The sequence below is a fragment of the Dreissena polymorpha genome, chromosome 11 (genome assembly GCF_020536995.1).
Source record: "Dreissena polymorpha isolate Duluth1 chromosome 11, UMN_Dpol_1.0, whole genome shotgun sequence".
NCBI lineage: Eukaryota > Metazoa > Mollusca > Bivalvia > Myida > Dreissenidae > Dreissena > Dreissena polymorpha.
The window spans coordinates 77,697,104-77,719,492 of NC_068365.1; the positions used below are offsets into that span (position 1 = coordinate 77,697,104).

General features: G+C 34.6%; 2 protein-coding genes across 13 annotated transcripts in view; both read right to left on the reverse strand.

Annotated features, from left to right (window-relative positions):
- Positions 1-14,333, reverse strand: part of LOC127851804 (protein PFC0760c-like) — a 61,891-nt gene extending 47,558 nt beyond the window's left edge. For 3 of the 12 annotated variants that reach the window (XR_008035962.1, XM_052385683.1, XM_052385684.1), the window contains exon 1: positions 5,588-14,333. Coding sequence is in view for 11 of the 12 variants with exons in the window: in XM_052385683.1 (XP_052241643.1) it covers positions 5,588-14,086 (8,499 nt within the window). In the remaining variant the exon portion in view is untranslated. The remainder of the gene's footprint in view (positions 1-5,587) is intronic. The other 9 variants (XM_052385691.1, XM_052385692.1, XM_052385693.1 and 6 more) reach the window with 9 other exon arrangements.
- LOC127849954 (uncharacterized) overlaps positions 14,217-22,389 on the reverse strand; it is a 118,501-nt gene continuing 110,328 nt past the window's right edge. Inside the window, exons 11-12 of the mRNA XM_052382694.1 lie at positions 14,284-17,743; positions 14,217-14,230 (exon numbers count right to left, since the gene is read on the reverse strand). Of these exons, the coding sequence (XP_052238654.1) occupies positions 14,217-14,230; positions 14,284-17,743 (3,474 nt within the window). The remainder of the gene's footprint in view (positions 14,231-14,283; positions 17,744-22,389) is intronic.

Here is a 22,389-nt window from a genome sequence, read left to right on the forward strand (position 1 = left end):
AATTGATTATTTAACATCACATGGTTCAATGTTTAACCATTTTCCTTTCCAAGTTGCAATACAAATGGAAACAACAAACCACGATAAAACACTTACTGCTATTTCTCAATCCACAAAAATCTATCAATGCACTTGTATTTATATCCAAACTCCTTTACATCACAGCTTACAGCATGTAGTTACCATTCCTCAGTTATCTCTCTCTGCATTATGGACTTAGCTGGAATGCTAGTGCATTGCCAAACCAAATTCAGTCCATGAAATATTACACTACAGGCAACCACTGTATCATAAACACCCAAGACACTTCACTACAAGCAAGCTGGTTCAATAAACCATATGATGTCATATAACTACAGGCAACCTGTGTTTGTTGTCTACAAATTACAGACAAGCAATTTTTAACATCAGAACAGTGTGTTATCCCAAATATCTTTTATGCTGGCAGATTTTGTTAAACCCATTTTTTTACGAAATGCAAATTATACCTTTTCCAAGCTATTTACAACATTTTGTTTAAATTAAATCAAAGCCATACTTGGAAACACTTAAATAGACAAACTTAAGACATGCTTTCCATACATGAACAACACACTATCTGTGATAAAACAAGACTTTGTTAAACCCAGTTAATGTGTTTAAGCCAGCCTTTGTTAAACCAAATTACTTGTACACATGGACACAATATTGTTCATACAAACATAATTAATATAAAGTATGTATATCAATACAACAACTTATATCAGAGAAAACTGTATAAGGAACTAGTTTGTATCAAGTATTTATATCCAACCCCCACTATCACTTTGAAGCCATCAATATGTAGTTTCCATTCATCTGCTATCTTTCACTGCATAATAAACATTTTTGGAATGCTGGTACACTGCCAAACCCAATGCAATGAGTTCTGTCTAGGAAATATACTACAGCATGAATTACAGCACATATTTCAGTTGTAAAGCTCATGTCCAACAAGAACATATAACATTATATGAAATGCATTTGTCACAAAGTAAACATAGAATATAAGCTTATACTATATCATGAAGCAACATACATGGAACTAAATATATTGGCAGCAAAGGTGTGTTTCAAAGCAAGCACAGATAAATAGTTCATCCTAAAAACAGTGAAGTAAAAACACATAGGACTGAAATAAATAGGCAGCAAAGAGATGTTCTAAAACCAGACACAGATTATAAATATATAAGTAAAATACATAAAAGTTAAATCAATACCGTATATATTTATTAAGAATATCCTAAATAAGTAAAATAACATTGAACGGTTACATAAAGCCATACAGGAAGAGATGACCAAATAAAATCAAATTATAAGCAGTTAAATGGCACACATGCCAAAGCAACAGACAATTTAATATGCATCTTTTTCCAGACAGAAACCATAATTGCACTGATCTTGACAGGTTCTATATAGCCCTGAAGATTACAGGGAAAATTGGGGGAAAGAAGTAATGTAAGAGGCACATGAGATGAGAAATAAATTTAATATTTAACAATCATTTACAACATAGCATAACAAGAGCACCGCATAATGGGTGCAACGCTCGACTACGGGTGCAGTTTTGAATAAATGAAAGCTTGTCAGATTTTTGTTTGATTTTTTTTAGAGGTCACAGCGACCTTTGACCTAGTGACCCCAAAATGGTTGTGGCGTGTAGAACTCATCAAGGTGAAGTTTCAAAGTTGTAGGTGGAAGCACTTTGATTTTAGAGCCAATGTTAAGGTTTTGTCACGACGCCGACGGCGGACGTCAGACGGCGGACGACACGACGAGCTGGCTATGACAATACCTCGGGTTTTCTCGGAAAACGCCGAGTTAATAATAATAAGCACAGTATAATGGGTGCCATGCTCGGATGCAGGTGCAGTTTTGAATAAATGAAAGCTTGTCAGATTTTTTTGAATTTTGTTAAGAGGTCACAGTGACCTTGACCTTTGGCCTTGTGACCCAAAAATGGTATTGGCATGTAAAACTCATCAAGGTGCAGCTACATATGAAGTTTCAAAGTTGTAGGTTGAAGAACTTTGATTTTAGAGCCAATGTTCAAAACCTTGACAAAATGTTATGGTTTTAGCACGACGCGGATGACACGGCACGACAGGAAACAACACGATGAACTGGCTATGACAATACCTTGGGTTTTCTCCAAAAACAGCCGAGCTAATAATGATTTTTTTCATTTATTCATATTTGGCAGTTTGCCCTCATATTGACTTTGGAAACATTAAGCATACATGCCATACGTCCCGGATTGTTCGGGATTGTCCCCGAAATGAAGAACGTGTCCCGCAGTCCCAGAAGTTTGTCCCGGATTGTACAAAATCCATATATACATGTATCTAATCTTAGGCTTAACTGCACCTCGAATCTGTGTTCCCACTAATCTGCAGCGTCTCCATGGCAATGCCTACCCGAATAGGTGACTACGCTATGTGTCAAAATCGATCAATTAACAGGGGTCCTGTTATCATATTGATTGTCTCACGTTCGCAGTCAAATTGAAAAGGTGGCATTTGTTTAATGTGGTTGTTAATTGGCTTTAATATACTACGTTATAATTTCCCTCTGCGTAAGTGCAAAGGAGTTATTCACACATTTGAAGTCCAACATCGTTGAGTAAAAAATTAAAAGCAGGTTATGTTCGCACGTTAAACTGACAAAGAAGTTGAGTTAAAAAAATTAAGCATATAAAATTGTCATCCTCACTAGGTTTATTTCTGTCTTCTTCTAAACCACCAGTTATTATAACAATAAAAATAATAAGTGAATTTGAATTGCGTTCGCAATTGTAAGCACCATTGTGAATTGCCGTTATTGCACTAGACTTTCGGACGCTCTTACTTTTTGGACACCCTAAATGTATCCCAGAAAATTATACTTTTAACTCTTAGTTTTTCTTCCTGCAGATGATGTGACATGTACACAAAAGCAATTTGGTGCTCTTTTCTTACACGAAAACACACGTGGCTTGTATCTAGTTACTGAAGTAGTAATGTTTAATTTGACGTTAATAGATATAGTGTAGTTCGGATACTGTAGGCTTTCGATCTTAGCGATTTACGATGTGAAAAAAATGTGTACCAAAAATGCATATATGTTTATATATATCGCTATATGTATATATGTCCCGGAAAATCGGCAAATTTGAGCTCAATGTCCCGGAATTGGTCTGAAAATTTATGGCATGTATGCATTAAGTTATTATCTGAACAAGAGTGCCAAACTGTCACAATATATGCCCGTTTGAAGGTCATCTTCTATTAGAGAGCGGACACAATGCTAAATGCTTAAAATGCACCTCTTTACCTAGATTTTGACCCAGCATGATCCATATTTGAACTTGAACTAGATATCATTTTGACACAACTTCTGACCAAATTTGGTGAAGATCTGATGAAAACTACTTAAATTTATAGGAGCAGACACCGTGCTAAATCCTTGAAATGCACTAAGTGACCCCATGACCTTGTTTTTTACCCGGCATGACCCATATTCTTACCTGACCTAGATATTGTCTAGATACAACTTCTGACCAAGTTTGGTGAAAATCGGACGAAAACTATTTGATTTAGAAAGCGGACACTGCTGTGACCGCTGCCCGCCAATGCTTGAAATGCACTAAGTGACCTTGTTTTTGACCCGGCATGACCAATATTTAAACTTGACCTAGATATCATAAAGACACAACTTCTGACCTAATTTGGTGAAGATCTGATGAAAACTACTTCAATTAGAGAGCGGACACCATGCTAAATCCTTGAAGTGCACTAAGTGACCCCGGTACCTAATTTTTGACCCGGCATGACCCATATTCGAACTTGACCTAGATATTGTCTTGATACAACTTCTGACCAAGTTTGTTGAAGATCGGATGAAAACTATTTGATTTAGAGAGCGGACACTGCTCTGGACAACTCACGCCCGCCGCCCGCCAAGGGTGATCTTATAATACGTCCCGTTTTGAACGGGCATATAAAAATACACACTTTCAGTATTTAGAAAGAGACTTTATTTTTCACTTATCAATCTTTGCTAAACTGAAAAACTAAACTGAGACTTTTTCCACACATTTAAATTAACATGGCCCTTCTTCATTGATTTTATAAACAGACTCGTAGAAATTAACATTAAGAAAAGGTTGTTTTCTTTTTAAGGAACAAAATTGACACAGATCTTGGACAAAGTAAACACAAGATAACAGAACCTGTAGGATAGTTAACCATATGTATAACAATTTGAACAGTGATATACAAATATTATAATGGTCATTTATGGTAACCATTTCAACATTCTGCTAGCATTTTTATCATGCATTCATTATGGCAGCTTCCAAGGACAGACGTTTTTTGCCTTAAACAGTCGCAAACTCACAAATTTCTCAATAAACTGACGTTTGCTGAGAATGTTTTGGTGAAGGATTGTTTTAAGACATTTTTTGCCTTTGCTTTGCAGTACTATAATTTCCACTTGGACAAATGTGGTAACATATAACTTGCAATACGTAAAGGACTTCAAAGACATTTCTCCTGCTGGTGAAACGGGGAACCACTTTAAAACAAGACTATTGCCAAGCAATATATTGGAACAAAATGAAATGAAAAAACATGCATAATGTCCTTATTGCCATCTATCCATGTTTCAAGTTTCATGAAAAAATATGAAGAACTTTTAAAGTTATCTTAGGATCCAGAAAACCACCATTTTCAGCAGTATTTTTAGTCTATTTGTAGCCATAGCAACATTAATTTTTGACGTAGGCACAAAATGAAATGACGTGCATAATGTCCATATTGCCATCTATGCATGTTTGAAGTTTCATGAAAAAATATTAAGAACTTTTAAAGTTATCGCAGGATCCAGAAAAGTGTGACAGACTCACTGACAGACAGAGTGAAAACCATAAGTCCCCTCCGGTGAAACCGGTAGGGGACAAAAAAAGCACTATGACTGATATAAAAATATAGTGCATTTAAAAATGTTACATTTCAACGCAACTCATTAATCTTATAGACGTATAGAGGCAAACCACTTCTTTTACAAAACAAGTCAACTTGGAATGTGCAAAACACTCTCAAAACACAAATTAGGGTCACTACGTATAAACAGTAAATCAAAAAGCTATCCAGTGCTTTTTTCACTATTTTGAGAATGGGGCCAGGTCCCTTTTTAATTAAAATTGGGATATTAGTGTTGTTGTTGTTTTGCTAAAAAATGCTTTAAAATTGATAATTAAAGTGTTTTCATTATTATATTTACAAAGGTTGAACTTATATGGATGGGAGATGAATAAAATATTGATATCTAAAAAAAAAAAATAAAAAAAATAATTGTTTTTGGAAACCTTCCATTTGGAATGTTTAGCTCCCATTTGGGAAAAGTATATTTTTTTCCATTGGGAATGGGGCCCGATTACTGGACCGATTTTGAATGAAAAAAAAAACACACTGCTGTCTGATGCAAAAGTGGGTGCAGGATGATATGGGCTGAAGGCCAGACAATGACTGATTACAATAGCTCCTACTAAAGCACTTAGACTACAAAATATGTAAAATGACCTGCTTACCATACTTGGCTCTTCTTCAATGGTCACTTGGCTGTTGGCAGCAATGTCCAACTCCTGATCTGTTGGAGGATCCAAAATGCTGTCAATAGAGACACTCATGCGACCTGAAGTTGTGTAGAAAATCTCTTTCCTTGTTACATATTCACTGCTTCTATGTTTTGGTCGAGTTCCAAGTGAAAAACCGCTATCCTCAGAGTTGTCTTTTATTAGTGGTTTATAGACTTCTTTGGTAGTTTCTTCAATTTCTTTGGTATAAGCATTTGCTGGTTGAACCTCCATCAAAGCTTCAATTTCGTCAGACTCATCCTTGAATAAAGGCATTTTCTTCTTTGTTTCATCATCTAATAACGAATCATTCACATATTGACTTTGTGTTTTAGTATTTTCGCTTCTTGATATGTCTACATTGTTATCATCATCTTGTGATGTATGACTTATACTCTCATTGACATTATCCACTAAGTGATTGTGAATTTCAGTACCTTCAGAGAGTTCCTTAAAGACATGACTTTGTGTTGTCTCACTTTCTGTTTCAGTAAAGTAAGTTTTGTCATCATAATCTTGAAGCTTACCAAGTTCAGTTTCATTGAAACTATCTACCAATTGATTATATGTTTCTGTATTCTGTAAAAGATCTTGTTCAATCTGCTTTTGAGTGGAACCATTTTTTATACCAATTTCTTCAACTCTGATAACATCACTGTGAGGCTCAATGTCTTCATTAAACATCCCATCATCAGAACTCTGATCATGAGCTTCAGAAAAGTGTGTTTCATCATCCTTTATTTGTAGGTCATCTATTATTTTTACACTTTCATCTTTAGCAACTGTCTTATGTTGAACTGGCATATCAATCACGTTCTCCATTGCCAAATAATTGTCAGCGCAATTTTCACCGAAACTTACATCACACTGTTCCACATGTAAAATAGGTTTTTCAACAAAACTCCAAACATTGTTAGTTTCAGCAACATTGTCATCAGCTTTTTCAACAACATCACTGAACTGTTTTGTCGGCTCAACAATTGTAGAATTTTCATCATAAGCATTTTCTCTTCTTGTTATGGCTACATCGTTCACATCATCTTGTGATGTATGACTTTTATTCTCATTGACATTATTCACTATCTGATTCTGAATTTCAGCATATTCAGAAAGATCCTGTAAGACATGGCTTTGTGTTGTCTCACTTTTTGTTCCAGTTAAGGCAGTTAAGAACTCATAATCTTGTAGCTTATCAAGTTCAGTTTCATTGAAACCATCTACCAATTGATCATATGTTTCTGTATTCTGTAAAAGATCTTGTTCAATCTGTTCTTGAGTAGAACCATTTTCTATACCAATTTCTTCAACTCTGATATCATCATCATGTGGCCAAATGACTTCATTTAAAATCTCAACATCAGACATCTGATCATGAGCTTCAGAAATGTGAGTTCCACCATAATTTATTTGTAGGTCATCTATGATGTCTACACTTTCATCTTTAGAAACCGTCTTATGTTCAACTGGCATATCAATTACTTTCTCCATTGCCAAATCATCATTGTCAGCGCAATTTTCAGCGAAACTTACATCAAACTGTTCCACATGTAAAATAGGTTTTTCAACAAAACTCCAAACATTGTTAGTTTCAGCCACATTGGCAGTAGCTTTTTCAACAACATCATTGAACTCTTTTGTCTGCTCAACAATGGTAGAATCTTCATCATAAGCATTTTCTCTTCTTGTAATGTCTTCATTGTTCACATCATCTCCTGACATATGACTTTTATCCTCATTCACATTATCCACTAACTGAATGTGAATTTCAGCACCTTCAGATAGATCCTGTATGACATGGCTTTGTGTTATCTCACTTTCTGTTCCAGTATAGTAAGTTTTGTCATCATAATCTTGAAGCTTACCAAGTTCAGTTTCATGGAAACCATCTACCAATTGATTATATGTTTCTGTATTCTGTAAAAGATCTTGTTCAATCTGCTTTTGAGTGGAACCATTTTTTATACCAATTTCTTCAACTCTGATAACATCACTGTGAGGCTCAATGTCTTCATTAAACAAACCATCATCAGAACTCTGATCATGAGCTTCAGAAAAGTGTGTTTCATCATCCTTTATTTGTAGGTCATCTTTTATTTCTACACTTTCATCTTTAGAAACTGTCTTATGTTCAACTGGCATATCAATCACTTTCTCCATTGCCAAATAATTGTCAGCGCAATTTTCAGCAAAACTTACATGAAACTGTTCCATACTTGAAATAGGTTTTTCAACAAAACTCCACACATTGTCAGTTTCAGCAACATTGTCATCAGCTTTTCCAACAACATCACTGAACTGTTTTGTCGGCTCAACAATGGTAGAATCTTCATCATAAGCATTTTCTCCTCTTGTTATGGCTACATCGTTCACATCATCTTGTGATGTATGACTTTTATTCTCATTGACATTATCCACTAATTGATTCTGAATTTCAGCATCTTCAGAGAGATCCTGTAAGACATGGCTTTGCGTTGTCTCACTTTTTGTTCCCGTAAAGTCAGTTAAGAACTCATAATCTTGTAGCTTATCAAGTTCAGTTTCATTGAAACCATCTACCAATTGATCATATGTTTCTGTATTCTGTAAAAGATCTTGTTCAATCTGTTCTTGAGTAGAACCATTTTCTATACCAATTTCTTCAACTCTGATATCATCGCCATGTGGCCAAATGACTTCATTTAAAATCTCAACATCAGACATCTGATCATGAGCTTCAGAAATGTGAGTTCCACCATAGTTTATTTGTAGGTCATCTATGATGTCTACACTTTCATCTTTAGAAACTGTCTTATGTTCAACTGGCATATCAATCACTTTCTCAATTGCCAAATCATCATTGTCAGCGCAATTTTCAGCGAAGCTTATATCAAACTGTTCCACATTTAAAATAGGTTTTTCAACAAAACTCCACACATTGTTAGTTTCAGCCACATTGTCATCAGCTTTTTCAACATCATTGAACTCTTTTGTCTGCTCAACAATGGTAGAATCTTCATCATAAGCATTTTCTCTTCTTGTAATGTCTTCATTGTTCACATCATCTCCTGACAAATGACTTTTATCCTCATTCACATTATTCACTAACTGATTGTGAATTTCAGCACCTTCAGATAGATCCTGTATGACATGGCTTTGTGTTGTCTCACTTTCTGTTCCAGTAAAGTAAGTTTTGTCATCATAATCGTGTAGCTTATCAAGTTCAGATTCATTGAAACCATCTACCAATTGATTATATGTTTCAGTATTCAGCAAAAGATCTTGTTTAATCTGTTCTTGAGTGGAACCATTTTTTATACCAATTTCTTCAACTCTGATAACATCACTGTGAGGCTCAATGTCTTCATTAAACAAACCATCATCAGAACTCTGATCATGAGCTTCAGAAAAGTGTGTTTCATCATCCTTTATTTGTAGGTCATCTTTTATTTCTACACTTTCATCTTTAGAAACTGTCTTATGTTCAACTGGCATATCAATCACTTTCTCCATTGCCAAATAATTGTCAGCGCAATTTTCAGCAAAACTTACATGAAACTGTTCCATACTTGAAATAGGTTTTTCAACAAAACTCCACACATTGTCAGTTTCAGCAACATTGTCATCAGCTTTTCCAACAACATCACTGAACTGTTTTGTCGGCTCAACAATGGTAGAATCTTCATCATAAGCATTTTCTCCTCTTGTTATGGCTACATCGTTCACATCATCTTGTGATGTATGACTTTTATTCTCATTGACATTATCCACTAATTGATTCTGAATTTCAGCATCTTCAGAGAGATCCTGTAAGACATGGCTTTGCGTTGTCTCACTTTTTGTTCCCGTAAAGTCAGTTAAGAACTCATAATCTTGTAGCTTATCAAGTTCAGTTTCATTGAAACCATCTACCAATTGATCATATGTTTCTGTATTCTGTAAAAGATCTTGTTCAATCTGTTCTTGAGTAGAACCATTTTCTATACCAATTTCTTCAACTCTGATATCATCGCCATGTGGCCAAATGACTTCATTTAAAATCTCAACATCAGACATCTGATCATGAGCTTCAGAAATGTGAGTTCCACCATAGTTTATTTGTAGGTCATCTATGATGTCTACACTTTCATCTTTAGAAACTGTCTTATGTTCAACTGGCATATCAATCACTTTCTCAATTGCCAAATCATCATTGTCAGCGCAATTTTCAGCGAAGCTTATATCAAACTGTTCCACATTTAAAATAGGTTTTTCAACAAAACTCCACACATTGTTAGTTTCAGCCACATTGTCATCAGCTTTTTCAACATCATTGAACTCTTTTGTCTGCTCAACAATGGTAGAATCTTCATCATAAGCATTTTCTCTTCTTGTAATGTCTTCATTGTTCACATCATCTCCTGACAAATGACTTTTATCCTCATTCACATTATTCACTAACTGATTGTGAATTTCAGCACCTTCAGATAGATCCTGTATGACATGGCTTTGTGTTGTCTCACTTTCTGTTCCAGTAAAGTAAGTTTTGTCATCATAATCGTGTAGCTTATCAAGTTCAGATTCATTGAAACCATCTACCAATTGATTATATGTTTCAGTATTCAGCAAAAGATCTTGTTTAATCTGTTCTTGAGTGGACCTATTTTCTATACCAATTTCTTCAACTCTGATATCATCACCTTGTGGCTCAATGACTTCATTTAAAATCTCAACATCAAACATCTGATCATGAGCTTCAGAAATGTGTGTTTCACCATTGTTTATTTGTAGGTCATCTATGATTTCTTCACTTTCATCTTTAGCAACTGTCTTTTGTTCAATTGGCATATCAATCACTTTCTCAATAGCTAAATCATTGTCAGTGCAATTTTCAACAAAATTTAAATCAAACAGTTCTACATTTGAAATAGGTTTTTCAACAAAACTCCACACATCGCCAGTTACAGCCATGTTGTCATCAGCTTTTTTAACAACATCACTGAACTGTTTTTGCTCAACAATTTCAGAAACTTCATCATCAAAACTTTGCACATGTTCAGTCTTTTCTACAAAGTTTAAACGTTCTACAAAGTGGTCAATATGCTTTTCAACAACATTTTCTGAATACTCAGAAATTTCAATTGGTTTCTCTGAAAGATTAGAAAATGTTGCAGCATCATACACATCAAATTCACCAGTTTTGTTATTTGATTTATGATCAACAAATCCTGCACCTAAATCCACCTGATTTGATACTTCATTAAAGTTCTCTTTTTCAATCATATCTTTAATGTGAGCACCTGTATTCTCTCTTAAATCATCTTCACCCATTCCAGTCAATTGAATACCATCATCAAATGTATCAAAGTTATCAGCTGGGACCTCTTGTCGTTGTGCACTAGAAGCTACTAACACTTCAATATTGTCACTTTCACCTGAGGTGTCATCATTGTTTTGAAAAGATTGCTTTCTAATAACTTGGCTACTGAGGTCTACAGTAACAGTGTTAGCAACAACAGAATCCTCATAATTGGCTTCTTTATCACTTACAGCAGACATAGACAATATCAAATATGCATCTGTTTCATTAGTGGTTAGATCTAAAGTTCTCCTGGTAACATCTTCTAATTTAAAATCAACTAAATTGTCTTCTTCAATCTCATCTTGAATCTCATTAACAGGTAAACCCTTATCAAGTGCTTCATCTCCAAGATGACTTTCCAAGTTAGCAGTTGTATTCATGGAAGCTATTTCCCCCTCAACAAATGATACATATGTTGTAACGAAGTTAATATTTTTATCTGTTTCATCATCAGATAACTCATCTTTGCTTTCAGTATTTTCGGACATGCTCATGTCAGCTCCATAATCTGTGATATCTTCAACATCATACTCTGGAGACATTTCAGTACTTATTACAATATCAGGAACAATTGTATCCTGCTTAACCAAAGTCAGCCCTGAACTTTGTCTGAATGTCCTACTATTAACATCATTTTCACCTTTAGCAAATTCGAACACTATACCAGTATTCGAATCAAGTGAGTTGGATGTTAAGGTATGATCTTCATAGTCAGGAAATGAAAATGATCTGTATGATCCATCCACCGGTATTTTCTTAAAACTAGGAGCTATTGCAGGGTCAGATTGGTCAATTATAGAACTTGAGTTGTCTACAGAGACATCATCGTCTGGTGAAGATATGCTCAGCGATAGTTGGGGATCAGCTTCTGAAGATGGGTGAGTCTCCTCTACTTCCAATTCTTTCTCTGGTGATGAGTCCAGAATAAGATCATCTGACACGTCTATTTGGTAGCTGCCTTCAGTTGTTGTTGAACTACCATCATCAGAATCACTTGAATCATCCTCTTCTAAGCCTGTTTCTTTCATTGCATCAGCAATTTCAAATTCAACAAATGTATTTGGTTCTTGGTTTCCAACAATTTCAATAGCTTCTGTAATAACTTCTTTTACAAGATTATCAGCAATATTTAATATTTTTGTATTTATTTCATCACCAGGTCCATCTTTTTCTGAGGTTGAGTTTTCTACTTCAAACAATGCATCTTGGACAGCAACAGATACTAAGCTGTCTGCAAGCTCTTTAAGCTTTTCAATTTCATGATCATCAGTAATAATGTCATTAGAAAATCTCACAAATGGTTTCTTTTTTAAGTCACCACTTTCCTCATCTGTTGAATCGCCAATATCATCAACTTCATAATTATTGTTGTATTCTGGAATCAATGGGTTAATCTGGTAGCCTATCTCAAATGCATTCTCACAGGGACTTTCTAAAGGAGAGAATGCACTCCCAATGGAAATATTTTGTAGAACAGTACCTTGAATCTCAGCATCAAAATCATTTAAAATCAATTCTCTCTGAGATCCTGATTTGTTTTCAGAATCGAATTTAATATCAATTGCTGGAGTCACAGTATCAACTTTCATCCAACTTTCAGCGTCGTTCATGTTTGGTCTTATATTTTCCTTATCATCAGCATCATCATCATCCCTCTCATTGCATGTTTGATGTATTTCAGTCTCATCTTCAGTAAAATCACTTGTTAGTTCAGCCTCAACTTCAATAAAAGCTTCCCTGTCACTATCATTTGACAGACTGCTTTCTACACTGGATGCTAAATCAATACTTATCTGAGGCATGCCGGGTCCAGTTTTCATCATAAAACGCTTGTTTTTCAGCTCAGAAGGATCAAAACCAGTTTCATCAATATGGTCATCTTCTTCAGCAGCAGGACATACATTTTCAACCTCATTAAATCCCTGGGAATCATCATTTTCGGAACTGTCATGCATATCACTCTCAGTGTGTTGGATGTCATCATTATTAATTTTAGTATTAACCTCAGTTTCATCATTAAGAGTTTCCATTGTATCATTATTTCCTTTTATACTTGCTTTATTGTCTTGATTTATGTCGGTAGTTAAATCATTGCTATCGTCATGCAAATTTACTTCTTCTGCATTAACAATATCAATATTTTCATGAACAACAACATTGTATTCACTAATGACATCATCCTGATGTTCATTTGCATGTACTGTTTCACCATTATTAATAGATGCTCGAGCCTGATCAACCCGTAGTTCTTTAGCAATGTTTATAATATCACGTGGTTCCCCAATACTATCAATTGATTGACCAACATCTTGTTCACAGTTTAATGACTCTAATAATGAGTAACTGTTTCCAGTGTCCATTTGTGTCTGATCTGTATCTATTGATGGATCTTTTGTTTCAAGCAATGCACTTTGTGCATCATTGTCTAAATAACCACTTCCTTCTTGATACGAGTTATCACTATAACTGGTATGGTCCATGCCTTGTGTCTGACTTATTCTAACATCAACACAATCATCCATAATGTCAGAATTTTCTCTTTCAGGTTCTTGGAATTCATACACACCAGCTTCTGATGACTCCTGTTTAGAAACACTACATTCCATTTCATCTTTAGGTATAATATCCTTGATTATTTCATTTGCCTTATCAATAGCAAATTTTTCAATTGAAAAATTGACAGTCTCTTTCAAATCATTTTCTTCAGAGTTAACCACATAAAACCCTGTTTCCATATCACCTAAATTAGTGTCACAAACAGAATTGCTTATAAACTCTTTGACATGTTCACCAGTGTTTATTTCAGGATTTATCTCATAAAATCCAGACACAGTTTCTTCAACAGGAGTTTCAATGGAAGAAACACTTTCAACTGGCATTGAACTGATTGTAAGCAAATTCTCCTGTTCTGGAAAACTCGCACCATTATATACATGATCCTTTTCATCATTACTGAAAAAATTATATTTATCACTGCTATTTAAACTGTCAATTTTATCTTCAGTAGAAAAAGCATCAGTCACATTGTCCTTTATTTCATCAAACTTGGTAAGATTTTCAAATGGATCATTGTCATTTATTTCATTTTGTTTATTGTTCCCAATTAATGGTTCAAATGCATTCACATTTTCATTCATCTCATGATTATCAGTTAACAAATTGAATGGATCATAGTCATTGACTGAATTACTTGGAACATCTTCTGTAGTACTGTCTGTAAAAGATATATAAAATTTATCATCATTTATAACACCTGCATTCTCATTGTCACTTGTTTTGTCCTTAAATTCAGGTTCATTTAATCCAAAAAAATCATCAAGACCTGAAGTTATACCAATATCACTGGCAAGAATATGTCCACTTCCTGCTAAATGTGAATCATGATCTGAAACGTCTTCTTCAGATTTATTTTGATATAAATCTAAATTATGTGTTTCCCTTCTATTTTTATCATCTTGAACTACATTAGATTGAACAAACCAGGCTCTGTCCTGACTGTAATTTTCTTGGTCATGTTTATATTTTATTTCATTTTCCATCACTGTTACCAGTTCAGAGTTGTCACTATCTGTAGGACTGGAAGGAAAACTATTACTGGAATCTGGGCTTATACTATTATGTTCAGCTGTTGAAGTAGTTTCGCTTCCTCCCCTCTTAAAATCTTTGAGCTTTATTTTATGATCACTCTTGAAGTTAAACATAATATCATTTACTCCATCATCAAAGCTAGTAGTTGAACTATCATTCAATTCAATGTTTTCATTTGCATCATATTCCAATTGTATCTGATGACCAGCTTCACCGCCAAATTCATACATGTTACCATCCTGCTTCCTATTATCCTTTTCCCTACTACTATCCACAACCTCATCTTCAATCCTTTCTGCATGGTTCTGATAATCAGCTTGTTCATATTCATTTTGAACACAATCACCACCATCATTGTCATTAATAAAAGACTTTACCACAATCTCAACATTTTCTGATTTACCATCATCTTGCATTCTGCCTTCATAGTCTTGAACGCACACACTTCCAGGTCCATAATCTACCTGATCACCATCACCTTCATCAATGCTTTCTTTGCTAGCACATTGGTATTTAACATGATCATCATCTTCTTCATCAATTCTACCGCCATGGTCATGTTTAAATTCATGTTTAGCAAAATCACCATCATCCTCATGAATTCTATTTGCATGGTCCTGGCTGTCAATACTTTCAGAGCCATCTTTAATTTGATCATCATCATCATCGTCATCAATATCATGAGCATGGTCCTGGCCATCTTCTGATTCATATTTACTTAAATCCTCATGGTCTGCATCAAATCTGTCATCATGGTAAGAAGGGTAAACACTTTCAGAATGATCTTTAACATGGCCATCATAATCTTCACATATATTACCATCATAATCCTGATGGTAAGCATAATCAGGTTTACCAAAATCTCCATCATCTTTATCAATTCTGCCTCTAAGTTCCTGGCTATCAACACTTTCAGATTCATATTTATCTTGATTTGTATAGGCTTCATCTGTAGCATAATCATCATCATCTTCGACTGTATCATCATCATATCTTTCTACATGCTCTTGATTGCCAAACCTTTCAGAATCATCTTTAAAATCAACATCATCCTTTTTATTCATATCATCATGCACATGGTCAGGATGTTTAAATTCATATTTAGCAAAATCCCCATCATCTTCATCAATTTTATAGACATGGTCCTGACTCTCAACACTTTCAGAATCATCTATAAAATGATCATCATACACTTCTTCAATACCACCATCTTGGTCCTGATGGTTAGCATGTTCAGATTCATATGCACCAAAATATCTAGTATCATCAATTCTATTTGCATGATTAAGATTGTCAAGACTTTCAGATTCAATATAATCAGCATTAAATTCACCAATCTTTCCTTTAATATCCTGATGGCCATCATCTTTCGATTCATGTTCAACCATGTCACCATTGTTTCTATGGACATGCTCCTGACTGTTTGAATTTTCAGGTTCATCTTTTAAATCATCCCAAACATTTTCATCAATTTTACCAGCCTGGTTTTGACCATCAACATTTTCAGATTCATAGTAAGGCTCTACTGAATCATCTGGGAAAGTGTCCATAACATGATGAAAAGAGTCAAGGTCTTCCTCTTCAATCATACTTTCAGAATCTTGCTTTATATCCTCATCATCTAACTCTACAAATAGGTGATTTTCTTGCTTCCATGTAGACATAGTGTGCGTTCCAGGCAAACTAGCAGCAGTAGCACCCCTTTCAAACTGATTTTCAAAGTCTTCTTCAAGAAGGTATGAAAAATCTTGCTTTTCTCTTGTAGCATTTTCTAGGTCTTCTCTATCTGTACTTGCAGTATTTTCCCTTTCAAATTCAGTTGACAAACACAGAGTTTTCTGAGCATATGCCGTATTCTCTTCTGGGGATGAATCACTCGAAGAAACAACTTTGTACAATTCATGCCTGAGTTCTAACTGCTTTTCATAGTTATCAAACATATCTCCTAGTTCTTCAAGAGAAAATGTTGCTTTTTCTAGCATATGTTTCTTTGCATTTGGTGACATGGATCTGACATTTTGACCATATTCTACCTGCCTGTTATCATCAAGTATTATTGCATCCTCTTTTGCCGCTAAATCCAATATATTCTCAGGTGAAGAATCACTTAAGGACATGTTTTCAAAAGTTTCATTTGTGTCTACCAATTGGTGCTCAAATTTACCAAACATGTCATCATGTTTGTCAAGAGAATATGGTACCTCTTCTATTAGTTGTTTGTTAGCAGATACAGGGTCAGCCATGTCACTATCAATGTTGAGTCCATCTGTGTCATTACTTACACATTCAAAACAGTCTAAATCTGCAGATTCTTCTGTTATGGTCTTCACAATTTCTCCTACATTAACTTCATTTTTATGAACAGCATCATCAACACTATCTACAGTCCCAGCATAATACCCTACAATTGTATCTACATAATCTGGAGATACTTCTATTGGGGATTTGCCAGTTAATTTTGACACAGCAGCAGAGGCATACGCTGTATCAACAGTCAAGTTAGTAGTTCTTCCCATGTACATACCAGTTGTTTCATCATTTTCAACATCAACATCAGAATCATGTTCATCGTCTCCAGCATTAAAAATCTGATTGTAATTATAAGTTTCATCAGCTGCATCATTAGAGCACCTCTCTTCTGTTATTGCAGAAGTATTCATTGGATCAAAGGCACTGCTTCCATCAGTATGTGCTTGTGTGTTTTTAAAAGATGCCGGCACAGATCCAACTATTTTATCAGTTTGTATAGCCATGTCGTTCATTTCGGGGATCTCTTCCTCAAATGAGTCAGTAGCTTGATGAATAAGAATTTCAGTTGTTGAAATCTCGCTGGACTTTTCAGGTAAAATAATGTGCTCAACATGATCGATTTGTGAATGAATAAGCTCATTTTCATCATCAGATGTTGGCACTAACCCTGCATCAAAGGTGTCTGCCTGATATTCATCATCATGTGGGATTTCTTTTTCTTTATTTCGAACATCATCTTTTTCACCTGAAATGCCTTCATTCCATAAAGTATTTTCTTCAGATTTATAAGGTTCTTCAAATGTGTCCATGGCTTCTTGCATGTTGTTTTCAAAGATCAACTCTTGAATGGTGTCCTTGATTGCAGCTTTCAGTTCAGGAAGGTCAGAGATAGTTTTAATTTCTTGTGTGTTGATTTCTGTACAACTGACTTTTCTAAATGATTCACTCTCAACTACCTGAAAAGATATAGTTTATATTTGATTAAAACTTGGCATTCATGCACATTTCATTCTGAAGTAATCATTAGCAAAGGCATATTTGGAAATATGCATCAATTAAGATACATGCAAACTAAATAGTTAAGGACATTTTGAGTTAAACGTTACAAGTTCTCATGCATCCCATTCTATTCATTTGAACATCTCATATATGATGACTAAGCTCATGTTTTAAAAAAGCCAAATAAAATAAAACATTGCATCGAACAGAGGAATCTTATACAAATCATCTTCAATCTGAATAAACAATCAATTTATTTTATTAAAAACACCTTGGTTCGCTTTCTTTTCGCAAGGTAAGGATAAAAGCCAAGAATCTTTGCATAATGAGATTGGTTGTAAAACTGACACTTGGGATTTGACTGAAAGGTGGACTGAATGTGACCTCTTAAATGATATCTTCAGATTCTTACAATAAATAGTTGAACAAGACCTGTGTTTGTGAAACACAATGCCCCCTACAGCGCTTTGAAGCTGCACAGCAGCTATTTTAGAGAAAATTATGAAGTCCAAGGCCCACAACATCACTAAAAATCAATGGACCAGAACAAAACTCACACTTAATCTGTAAGTCATGTAGTTAGACTGACATACCAAAATTTAGCACAATATCTGAATGCCTCTCATAAAAAAAACCTCCGGAAAACCGTTTAATAGTCAAAATGTCCAAGTTCAAGGCCCATAAATTCGCCAAAAATCAACGGACAGGAACAAAACTCATACTTCATCAGTAAGTCATGTAGACCCACATACCAACTAGTGACCCAAATTTCAATAGAAGTCATCTACTGTCCAAGGCCAATGCACATGTGAAGTATCAAGCCAATCGTTACCTCCATTCACAAGTTATTAATTGGAAAAAAAATCACTCTTAGTATGACAGTGACCTTGACCTTTGAGTTTTTGACCCCAATTTCAATAGGGGCCATCTACTGTCCAACGCCAATGTAAATGGGAAGCATCAAGCCAATTGGTCAATCCATTTTCACAAATTAATGATCTGAAACTAATTGGTCTACCGACAGACCGACCAGCCTACCAACATCCAGCAAAAAAATATACCCCCTCTTCTTTGAAAGGGAGCATAAAATGGCTAGAATTGACACTAATTGGATTTTGTACCTTTCATTCACATTAAACAGAATAGCTTAATCAACAATAAATAAATTATATTGAAAATAAATAGGCAGTTTGCTTAAAAGTAACAAAAACTGAATATTTTGTAGCAACTTAATAATGTAAGCAAAAGAATGGACCACATGAATTTTTCATAAGTAATTTAGAAACCCATCTACAAGGGTCATCATGTAAAAGAAAATAAAACTCACAAAAAGTCTTAAATGTTTAAACTTATTTAATGAAATCTTGAGATAGGTCTGCAGGTAGAATACCTACACACACAATTTCAGCATAAAAAAAAACATTCAAATTCAGCAGAAACTTTGTTTCTACTTAAAGCAACATTGACCTTTACATTTATCCAACTGGTCTGAAATGTAATCCCAATTTAGGTCTACATGGCATCAACATACACACACATTTTCAGTGCAATACCTCCATCAGACTGTTTTTCAACTTAACCCTTAACAACTCCGTGGCAAACTGAAAATGGCTATATGCAAACAGCATGAAACCAGAACAGCCTGCAAGTAACTCGCAATCTGTTCAGGTTTTATGCTGTTTGCTGCTCATAAGTACCTTGGAAATGAAGCAGTTAAAACTTGGGGTTAGAAAAGTATTTAATTTAATTGATTTTCTAAGACACTTCAAATCCGTCAAAGTGCGTCTCTGAGTGGTAGAGTTAAAGTAACATTAAGCTTGACCTTGACCTGACTACCCCCAAATACAATCCCAAGCTAGGTATCCATTCAAGCGTCATCAAGATTGGTTATGATTCATGATGATCAAATTTAAACTGTTTTGTTTTAATTAGGATTTTAGTCAATTAGCAAACTGTCTTTTCCTGTCTAAGATGGTTTACCAGTACTGTAAGCACATTTTAATGCAAGTAATCAAAAACTGCCCTATCTGAATCAGAGGTTTGGGGGCTCCCAAAAATAATTCCATAACCAATATTGTATCTAAACTGGTTTTATTAGAACAAAACAATACACAACAACACACTAAGTATTATCTTAATGGAATGATTGTATTTGATATACATGTTAAATATATACAATAGGTTTGCACTCAGTCGAATCAAAGCAATTTTGTTTTTAGAAGTTACTGTTACTACAAAAAATGAAGTTTAAAACTTCTATGATTAACCAAACAAAGTCAGGTGCAATTAAAGTGAACGGAGGTTGCACAATGTTGCAAGTATAATTATATGTTTTATTGAAATGAAATGTTTTAAGTTACTCAATATCAGAGCAAGAGAAGCCCAATAGAACAATAATAAATCACCTTAAACGTAGATTTGTCCAGAGCATACATTGATTTATCTAAAGCTTAACATCTATGCAAATAGTGGTATCATCTAAAGATGAGAAATAAATGATAGCTACACTGCAACTCCATGAGTTTGCGGTCCATTATGTTGCAAGTCCAATAAATCGCGTGTCGGTCGTGGACCCCATTTTTTTCATCCATTTTAATTTTTTGTGTAATCCGACATTCATAAATCCAGTTTGGTCAAGACTGTTTGCCTTCATTATGCATAACATTCACGCTTGTATACTGCGACAAACAAAAAACCCACTTGCCCAACATCACTGGTCATTTTGCGTGTCATCTTTCAAAAAATCTCTAATGAATTTGCTTTGAAGTGACATGATGCCAGCTGTCAATAACTTTCTTCTTGGTAATGTATCAGCCAATCAGGGCTAATGCTGTCGAATACACACAGTCTCCTCATGAAGGTGTATACAATTACTATAAATGTCACTGATCAAGGGACAAAATTGTCACAAAACCAGGTTTTCAATTTGAAAAAAAAGTCTGATAAAGGGAGACAATTCAAATTGTGCATTGTTACTGATTGTTCCTAGTTACCCCCCTTGTATCAAATTCAATCTATTTTTAGTCGTGGCGACCTTGATTTCAATTTGGAAAAAAAAAAGTGTGATAAAGGGAGACAAATCAAAATGTGCATTGTTTCCGATTGTTCCTAGTTACCCCCCTTGTGTCAAATTCAATCTATTTTAAGTCGTGGCGACCTTGAACTTGGAGATATCCAAGTAATTTTTTCGCATGACACACCGTCCAATGATTGTGAACAAATGTACCGAGTAATTTTAAAATCTCACAATGAATGACATAGTTATGGCTGGGACAAGATCATTAATGGCCATTTTTGACCTTTGAACTCAAAGTGTGACCTTGACCTTGGAGATATCAATGTAATTCTTCCGCACGACACACCGTCCAATGATGGTGAACAAATGTGTCAAATGATTTTAAAATCTCATAATGAACGACATAGTTATGGCCCGGACAAGCTCGTTCTGCCCGCATTCGGAAAACCTGGTTAACAACATTTGGGCATTAGATACAGCGTACACAACAAATTCTTAATTTAGAGGAAAAGTTTGCACAGTTTTTTGCACTGCCAATATTTTATCCAAAATTAAAAGATCTTAGAGTGAGTTGTCTCCTATGCGATTATAAGTTTTTAATTAGAATTCAAATATTAAGGTCCATGCTTTCCAAAGGAAAAATGATGTGATATTGTTCATGAGGTCTAATTTTTGCATGCTTTAATCAGTAAAAATAATCAACAGGAAATACACGAGGAGTGTTTTTTTGGGCAAGATTTTGTCATCTTTCATGAACAATAAACATGGGCAATCCTTTTCAGATTACAATATTTTGTATGCATTTTAAAAAACTTATATGGAATAATGCGTTTTATGTTATACATTAAATAACAAATTGCTATAACACCTAATTCAATAAGGTAGGTAAATTTAATGTTTTGAAATTGCTAACCTATGCTTATCCATACATATACATGCATAAATGACCTGACAAGTTATATTCTGCACCGGATAAGTCACATTGCAATCTTTGGACCCAGCAAATTGCTATATAATGGAGTTGCACTGTATATACTCTATCATTGCTATATAGTCTTGTCATATACCAAAAGAAAAGAACCTAGCCACTGGTTATAATAAAATCTTAAAAAAGCAAAAATAAATTAGTAAGAATAAATACAAGCAGCTAGAACCCAACCACATGAGAAGGGAAATAAAAGGGAAATAAATAATGAACACACACAAACTAAAGCATTAAACAAATATGTTAGTTTGCATACATTAGGTAAGAAAGAACCAAACCACTTGAGGGGTGAAATAACAAGATGGTCTTCCAAGATGTCCCTAGTTTTCTCATCTGAGCAATTGTTCAAGATAAGATTTTTAAAGCAATCCAGCTATAAATGTCTATATAAACCATTTTTGACTAAAAGGGAGTGGACCTGGACCTAATAATTTTCTATAATGATTAAAACATAAATACACTACAGTTTCCACATCAAATACACTTCACTGTATGATTATTAAGTTCAATTTTAAATAATGAAAATATTAGATAAAAAAGTAAAGAAAAGCACAGTATGTGTCTTAAATGCATCAATCAACAAGAGATGTGTTTGTCAGAAA